Source organism: Thunnus thynnus, chromosome 7, assembly GCF_963924715.1.
Source record: "Thunnus thynnus chromosome 7, fThuThy2.1, whole genome shotgun sequence".
In the NCBI taxonomy this organism is placed as follows: Eukaryota; Metazoa; Chordata; class Actinopteri; order Scombriformes; family Scombridae; genus Thunnus; species Thunnus thynnus.
In genome coordinates this window covers 202,872-212,074 of record NC_089523.1, presented here as the reverse complement: position 1 = coordinate 212,074, position 9,203 = coordinate 202,872, and the positions used below count along the sequence as shown (strand labels likewise).

The window sequence follows — 9,203 nt, the reverse complement described above, 5'->3', positions numbered from 1 at the left end:
CCTTAACCCTGGCTGGAGAGATATATAAAAAAAATCTGCTTTACAACATAAGTGAAGACAATTCTTTTAGTCTCTGAGGAGGGTTGTTGTTACTATGATATTGTTGAAAGGCTACACATGCAGGATTATTGCTGTGTGGAAAAAAGGAGAAAGTGAACTTTAAACTCTTATCGTCAGCTGACTAGAGAGAAAACTGGGGCCCTGGCTCAACAGGATCAGAAACATTACACACAGTACTTTAACACACACTACCACACAAGAAATTAGCATACACTACCTGCAGAATGCTTACTGTATTTTTGTAATTTGTTCCCTACTTTAACCTGAAAATTTTTAACCTTTACTTAAATAAGAAAGCCCAAGAGTGAGGACATTGACAGATTTTGAAAAGGGATCTAAGAAACTCTGAAAGCAAAGAGAAGTGAACAGACTGCAGTTAGTCAGCAGGTGGCTTTTCAGGTTCCACAACAGAGAGTTTTAGAGCAGAGGGCCAGGCAGGCTGGTAAGGCCAGGTTGAGTTCAGGAATGTAAGCATGTAACAGGGTGGTGTAGAGAGAAGAACAGAGGGAGGGAGCCAAACAGAGGTGGGACAAAGAGCAGTAGAGAGAGAGAGTCATAAATGCATTCATAATTACAGCTCTAGGCAGAAATAAGTGACGCACTCTTCTCGTTCCACAGACTGCCAGTGTAGCTAACAACACTGACAGGAGGGTGAGGGCCCTGCTCTGTTCTCTGAGTTGTTGTTTGCTACATTGTTTATTACTTGTGTTAGAGAAGCTTTGGTGCGTAAGACAGTAGGCTCTCTTGGGATTTATTTTTCACCAAAAATTCTCATTTCTAGGCATGGCTTTGCTCCTGGATTCTGGCTAATTACGACGGATTTTCTCCCAGTTTCCTCAAAGTCTAACAGAATTTTCCTAACTCATTTTTTTTTAAAAAGGACCGGGAATCATTTACCATGTCTGTGACTGCCCTGTTCAGGGGCAAGTGGGGGCCGAAGTCACAGGAAACCCCAGAGAAGCATGCAGCAGCTGTCGTTCAACAAAACCATGAGGTGGATGATGATGAGGATGACTCCAAGGTTGGTTTCAGCAGAGAGCCTATCCGCAGGAACTCCCGCTTTTACCGTTCAATGAGGAAGAAGAGGCTGGTCTCATCTGAGCACTCTGACAGTAAGAAAACATCTGGCCTCTGCTGTCCTTGCAATGTAACATTGTATTTGTACTGTGCCTCACATCTGGGGGACCCGGGCTTGTGCAAATTCAAACATTTTTCGACTTACTTGACTGAATGCATAGTCAACATTAACAGGCTTCATTGAGGAGCATCATACTGCGGCAGCATGGTTAGGAATACCAATCTCTCCTTGCTTTGATTCTTTGTATATTCTGTATATTGTGGCTCTATATTGTTGTCCAATTGCATTCGCTACTAAAAGTGGAACAAAGGCTTGGTAGTCCAATCCTTCAGTAGAAAGCTCTATGAAAACAACCTGAGAAACTGGTTCTGTTTGAACAATACAACAGTCTGAGTAATACCTGTACTTTCCACATCAACATCTGCCCTCATCATCAAGCAAAACATTATCTGACGTTTGTATATTCAAATGAAACAACAAAATATATCTGATGTCCTGTTGAGTCAGTGTCTGAGATGATTTGCAAAGTTGTTCTGCTGAGTGCTTTAACTGACAACCTGCTTTGTACTCACAGATCAATACTCATCAGCCTTTACGAGGCTGAAAGATGGAATTACAGTAGTAACTAATTTTACCAAATATATTCTGTTTTTATATTGCACAATTGCTGTTTTTCTTTATAGGAATGTATCATTCATAGAGCCACACCAAATGCAACAAAGCGTTGGAGCTTAGACTTTGCCCCTATTTGGGATAGGCCTCAAAGGGAGGAATCAAAGTGAGTACTTTAAAAAAAAAAGTAAAATGAAGAATAAAACACTGAAGCCTCTTGGAACATGTCATAGTCCAGTCACCAGGTCAGTGATGACCTAAAATGCAACAGAAATCAGTTTTCAGAGATAGCTTCCTCATTGGCACACCAGAGCCCAAATTAAATTATGATAAATAATATTCCGTTCACCTTATCATCATTATCTTGGCTTGCCAATTTACTGAGAGGTTCTACAATGTTTGGATTTTTTTTTTTTTCAATTTAAATTGAACTTAACATCTGTTCAATTTTCTCACTTGGACAGCTGCCTCAGGGTCGTTTTGCAGTCAGGGAGAACATCCTCCACTTTATCAGAGTGTAACATAACCTAGTGTATAGGCTAATATTTTCTCATCTATTTCCACGACTGTCACGTCCCTCAGCTAATGTCAATCTAAGTCATGGACCTCTTTGCTTTAACAAAATGTTTTACAGCATCTAACTTACTGTCTAACTATTACCTCTTTACTCTCTCATTGTGCACCGGTGCACTGAAGACATGTCATTAACAATGAATTAATATATTCCAATTGTTTTTGGTGTCCTAATATAGCCAGTGACACAATTACTTGATTATACAAATTATCTCACAAACATGCACCTCAAATATTATTTCCAGTGTACAGTGCGTGGCCCTGGAGATGACATGTTGGAAACTGTGTATACATTTTATGAACTATGAACTGAATCGTCATTTAGGCTTCAGTTCCTGTTGCCTGTAGGCAACACTACATAAGTGAAATATTAATGCAGTAATACATTTCCAGGGGGCAACTGACATGGATATACATTTTCATGAATATTGGACATTGCATGTAGGAGATAACTATCACTTCCTTCCCTCCACTATATGGCGAGACCACCCACTAATTATATGTCATGTTGGAGTAAATCTTGTGTAGACCACACCATATAAATTTCATGTAAATCGGATGATGTTTGTCATGCAAGACTTCCTGTTGTCAGTAGGTAGTGCTATGACTATGACTCAATATGGGCATGTAGATGTCTTCAGGCCTGGGCTCTTATCCAGAATATGAAATATGGGTCAGATTGGACAACATAAAGTCAAGTTATCTTCTTCTTTTATAACGTACATGCCAATTCGCCGCATCACCACAACAACACTGTTCGATGAAAAGTCAAAAGCTTCATAATTTGGCATGAAGGTCTTGAGATTTCCCTGACCAAATTTAAGATGGATCTGGTTAACCTTCTAAGCAGAAGTCATAAAAGTACAGCACCTGTAACTTGCTGTTGCCAGTAGGTGGTACAATGACTATGATTCAATATTGGCCTTTATCTGTCTTAAGACCAGGACTCTTATTAAACATGAGAAATTTGGGAAAGATCTGACAAGGTGGAGTCATTGCAACAGTTTCTTGTTTCATGGGACTTTCTCTTTCATCCTGTCCCATCTGGTGTAACCCCATTCTTTCTGCTGGAGGATGCACTATAAGTAATAAAACTTGGCAGAGATTTGGCATTACAACAGTTGGACAGATCTTTAGTGATAAAATCTTGTCATTTCAACATCTTAAAAATGAGTTTGGCCTTTTACAACTATCGTCTGTTTTAAGTAGGAAATGTAAAGAGGGGGCTGTCCCTGCCTCATACTCAGAGTGGGATCAGCTTTTTAAAAAGGCAAGCGGTGTTGTCTCAAATATTTATAGCTTAATGTTTAGGGCTGCCTATAATGCATATTCATCTGTCCAGCTGGCTTGGGAGCATGATATTAATACATCATTGACTGCTTCTCAGTGGAATACAATTTGGAGGAAAGTTTTGAGCTCCTCCAAATGTATGAGATTTAGGATTATAAAGTACAAGATTCTGAGTAGTGCATATTTTACCCCTGTTAGATTATCCAAGATGGATGACAACACCAAGATCTATGTATAACTGCGGCATTGAGGTTCATTACTCCACCTGTTTTGGGACTGTCCAGCTGTGAAAACACTAGTTAGATGTGATATCTCTAATGTCAGATTTTTCTTATGTTAATTTCCCAGTTGCCTGGTGGGAAATAAACCAGACAACAGTGTTGGAGTCACTGTTGACCAGCTCTGGACATTGGGTTGTTTATCTACTAAAAGACTAATTTTTTTAAACTGGAAGGAGTATAAACTAGCCTACTTCTCTAGGGATTCGTGGCTGGAGGAATACCTGGACTTGCTGAACATAGAACAGGCAGCCTACCTGTTAAAAGACTTTGATAAGGGTTTGGAGGACCACTGAACACTGTCCACAAGTTTCTTGCTTGTGCCTCTAGGGCCTTGCACCTGGCCTGCAATCCTGCAGTTTTTTGTTGTTTTTTTTAAATATAATTTTTTTAATGACTAAAATGAAATTCCTGTGTGTCAATTCCATTATGCATAGTCAAAGTCACATGAAAACATCTAACAAATTATTCATTTTCAATATACATAGTGCGTGCTCCATCTCGCTGCTCACTGTGAGGAAGAAGGGGGAGGGGAAACAATGTCTGCTGCACAAGAGTGTTTTCGTAAACACGAATCGGGCGCTGAGAAAAGGAAAAATCAAAAAGAGGAAGAATTTCATAATTCACTGCAGGGATCACTAGATAACATTGTCAACACTTCCAGAGATGTAGTGGCTGAGCAGGTGTCCAAAGCTAGCAGGTGTGAAAATGCTAATATGGAGACAACTAACACCACGTGCACTGTGGCTAGAAAGCCTACTGGGCCACAACAGCAACAGCAGGACGGGAACATGGACACTGAGGATGACAATGAAGTCCAAGATGAGGGACAAGGTTAATAAGTGGCTGTGGCTGACAAATATTTATAATCAGGTTTGTGAGATTCTGAATTGGATCCGAGTATAATATAGTATAATTTGGACCACAGCGATCAATTTCCTTCTTTTTCTAATACAATATATTAGGGACCGGGCTGGAAGATGAGGTCCTGCCTACTGATGAAGAGCATTACTCCGACAGTGAGAGGGAATTGTCAGCACAGCTTGGAGACCTAAACAACCCCAGCGATTGGCCAGAGCATCTAGATGCCAAGACAGTGGATTTACTTGTGGGAAAAGGCCCCGTCAAGGTTTCCAACTTTGATTTCCCCATGAATCAAGAAAAAAGACACCTTTCTGATGACTATGTAAGAAAGTTGCCCAATGGTGAAAAAGCTCGTAGAGATTGGCTTGTCTATTCGAAGAAGACAGATTCTGTATTTTGCTTTTGTTGAAACTGTAACAACTGGCCAAACTTGCTAATGAGGGCAATAATGATTGGAGACATTTGGCTGCTCTGCTGAAACAACACGAAACGCCCCGTGATCATATCACAAGTGCTGAAAAATGGATGGAGACTAAATGAAGATTAGATACAATGACATCTATAGACATGTCACATCAAAGAGAGATAAAGAGAGAAAAGGCACACTGGCAGGATGTTTTAACACACATTCTAGTATTTGTCAGAGCATAATTTGGCATTTTGAGTAACAAATGCAAAGCTTTATAAAGAGAACAATGGTAACTTTTTGGGGTTAATAGAGATGATCACAAAATTTGATCCCACTATGCAAGAATGTGTTAGATGCATAAGAAACAAGGACACTTATGCACATTATCTTGGGCCTCAGATTCAAATTCAAAAATTTATTTTTTCTTATGGCTACCAATGTCAAAAACTCTATTATGAATGGCACAAAGAGAGCAAAATATTTTTCTGTGCTTCTTGATTGCACACAGACATGAGCCACCAAGAGCAAATGTCATTGATTCTCCATTTTGTAAATATGACATCAATAGAAGCAAATGCAGAAGAACACTTCATTGATTTCATCCCTGTAAATGACCAAACTGGAAAGGGACTATCAAATGCACTCTTGGCCAAGGATACAATAACGGAGCAAAGATGAGAGGAGAAATCAGAGAGCCTGAACCCATAGTCTACGTCTCATCCCCTGGGCTTATTTCATGCCATGTGGTTGCCACAACCTGAATTTAACACTAGGAGATATGCCAAAATGTTGTCCAAAAGCAATGTCATTCTTTGATATTGTACAACGATTTTATACAATATTTGCAGGCTCTCGTGAACGGTGGGAAATACTCAAAGCAAAAATCCTGTTTCTCACTGTTAAACCTCTGTCTGAAACAAGGTTGAATGTCAGATTGAGAGTGTAAAGACAATACGCTATCAAACAACTGATATTAGGGATGCTTTGCCTGAAGTTGCAGAGAACTGTAGTAACCCCAAAATTAAAAGTGAAGTCAAGTCACTGGCTAATGAAATGCAAAGTTCTAAATTCATTATGTCTATGGTCATATGATATGATATTCTGTTTGCCATGAACACTGTTAGTAAGACACTCTAGCTGAGGGACATGCACCTGAATGTGGCCTTGTTGCAGCTAAATGGACTAATTGACTTCATGCAAAAATACAGAGACACCAGATTTGTGTCTGCAAAAGCGACTGCAACAGAGATTGCTTCTGATATGGACATTGACCCTATAATCAGATACAGGAGTTTGGCAACATGTTTGGATTTCTTTTTGATCTGACCAAACTGTGTGAAATGGAGGAAACTGACCTGCATAGGCAATGCACAAGACTAAATGATGCTCTGAGCATGTCCGAATCTCAGGACATAAACGCACTGGACCTCTTCCACAAGTTGAGGATACTTCGAGAGATAATTGCAAAAGAACTACAGTACTTGACACACTTCATTCCTCAAAAGGATTGAAGGAACCTTCACCAACTGTCTATCCTAGTAATGGTGTGGGTGAACAAAGCTTTTCAAAGTTGAAACTAAACTGTTTGCGCACCTCCATTTCGCAGGACAGACTATGTGGGCTCGCCCTTCTATCAGTTGAAAAGGATATTGCATTGAGGCTGGATTACAAGGATTTCATTGCTGAGTTAGCGGCCAAGAGGGCAAGGAAAGGGACTTTCACTTATCCTAATCAATTTATGTGTATGGTGAGTTGGACTAAGTCCATCTCATTTGTTTGAGTTACAGTGCAGACCGTGATTCATGCACATGCATGTCAACAAGAAGGGCTTCACATGTCAAGTGCAGGGCAGGGCCTTCTGTGATGGCCCTGGGTACAGCCATCAGGAGCAATTTGGGGCTCAGTATCTTGCTGGACTGGAGAAGAATCAAACCCCGATCCTCTGATCAATGGACAACCCGCTCTACCTCATGAGCCATATAATAAACAAGTTCTGACCCTTCACTGCAGAGAAAGGTTCTTCTGAAGGTTTCTTCTGACTTGATACTGATACTACAAACACAATTGGCTGTGTTAGCTAGCAAGGGTTCACTTACTTGTCGCTGCATTTGCCACTCTATGCTGGTTGGTCAGGACATCTGCACTGTGGATGGTGGAACTGGAGGGGAATAGCTTGAACCCCCCATGCATTACACCCTTCCGCTGAATCTTCCAGGCAGTTTACAGCTTTCAGGCAGGTAAAAATAAGTGACCGGTGACATTATGTATCACAAAGGTAGCACATGGCTGTCTACAGCCCACTCAGGCCAACAGTAGAGTTGGCAGTGACAAAGAGTGCAGAAGCACTGTGACTTTCCAAATTAGGGAGAATGGGAATGTAAAGGAAAACAAAGGAGAAAAAAAAACATATACATATACTTAATGACCATTATAGTATGTTAGGGGTTAATGACCCTACCATGCCCCTTTGACCATTTGTGTATTGACACTGTTCTTGTGGACTGATGAACATTTGGGTGTTAAGGCACATGTCAGTACTTTTAAATCCCCTGTTATAGCTTGCTTCAACATTACTAGCAATACAGCACACCAAGATTGCAGAGATGTTGATGATGCACTGATCAAAGTACAGGTTCACAATTTTTCAAGACTGTCTTAGACAGGTGCCCAAATTAAACAGTATATGTATATATATATATATATATATATATATATATATATATATATATATATATATATATATATATATATATATATATATATATATATATATATATGTAAACATAATTTCTATGTATTTTTATATTTCTATCTACCAGTGTTTTGCATAGCGGCAACTGGCCTCTGCAGTGTCCAGTAATTCAACAACAGCATCGTTAATTATGTATTATCCCTTGCTTAATGCTACTTACAGCACTCAGCGATCAAGCAACACTTGAGTGTGTGTGTGTGTGCGTGTGTGTGCATGTGTATGAGCCTGCAAGTGATTGAAAATGGAGGGAAAATAACTGTACTGTAATTTACTATTACTATTGTACCTGATTACGGTGAGTCCTGATTGTTTCTTTCCCTCCCTTTCTCTTTCTTCAGGTTCTACCAGGCTTGGGTTAGATCACAGTCCACCAAACAGAGGAGTAGTTCCCTCCTCTAATGCTGACTTATCCCAAAAATCACCTTTATTGCTTGAGGCTAGACGGTGAGTCCACATGCCTTCACTGCCCAACCCTACCACTGAACACACACGCCCAACAAACAAACAAGCACATACAGTGCTTGTTTAAACACTGCACACAAGCACACACACCATTTTTATACTTCATACATTGTACTTTGTCTGACAGTCTCTCTAAAAGTTTACTGATTAGTGTGTGATTGCTACAAAATGCAATTTTTCTTCTTCCATTTGTTCTTCTGTCCTGCCATTTTCTGAAGTAAAAATATACAGTGACCTTCTATTGTCATTAATCAAATGAAACCTGATACACAATTTCTCCCTGAACTTGTGCACATATGCATATTATAGCATGACACCAGTGGGTCCACTTTGTGGCCAGTTATAAAGTGTAACTTATGAATCATGAGGCATATGAGGCCAGAACAGTGACAGGTAAATTTTGGCATCGAAAATAAAATTTGGCATTGAAAACAAAACCTGAACTGAAAAAGGAGACTTTGGCATCGAAACAGTTGTATTGGAAAAAAATCGTATAGGCACTGAAACAAGTATTGGCACTGACAAAACTTTCACTGAAAAATAAAACACCAGCATTAAAAAAAATTACAATCTTACAATCTTATTACCTTACTGTATTATGATGCTTTTGCATCAAGTCTGTCTTTTTTTCAGTGTCACTAGTTTTCAGTTTCAACTTTATCTTGGCATAGATAGGAGGGCCTTTGCTGGGCCTACATAACCCAGTATGCCTTGCGGTCTGACAAAGACGAAGAGTGGTACATCTACACATAAACACTCAACAGTTCTGTCAGCACAGAATTATTTGAGTATGTGCAAAACAAATATTGGAGTATTTTGAAAGGT

At 39.7% G+C, this 9,203-nt stretch overlaps 1 protein-coding gene across 3 annotated transcripts in view; it reads left to right on the top strand.

Moving 5' to 3' along the window:
* The first annotated feature begins 622 nt into the window (after positions 1-622).
* ngef (neuronal guanine nucleotide exchange factor) overlaps positions 623-9,203 on the top strand; it is a 65,693-nt gene continuing 57,112 nt past the window's right edge. Inside the window, exons 1-3 of one of the 3 annotated variants that reach the window (XM_067593746.1) lie at positions 629-711; positions 941-1,172; positions 8,255-8,360. In XM_067593746.1, the coding sequence (XP_067449847.1) occupies positions 959-1,172; positions 8,255-8,360 (320 nt within the window). In that variant the 5' untranslated portion in view covers positions 629-711; positions 941-958. Of the gene's footprint in view, positions 1,173-8,254; positions 8,361-9,203 lie in introns of all 3 variants that reach the window. The other 2 variants (XM_067593745.1, XM_067593747.1) reach the window with 2 other exon arrangements.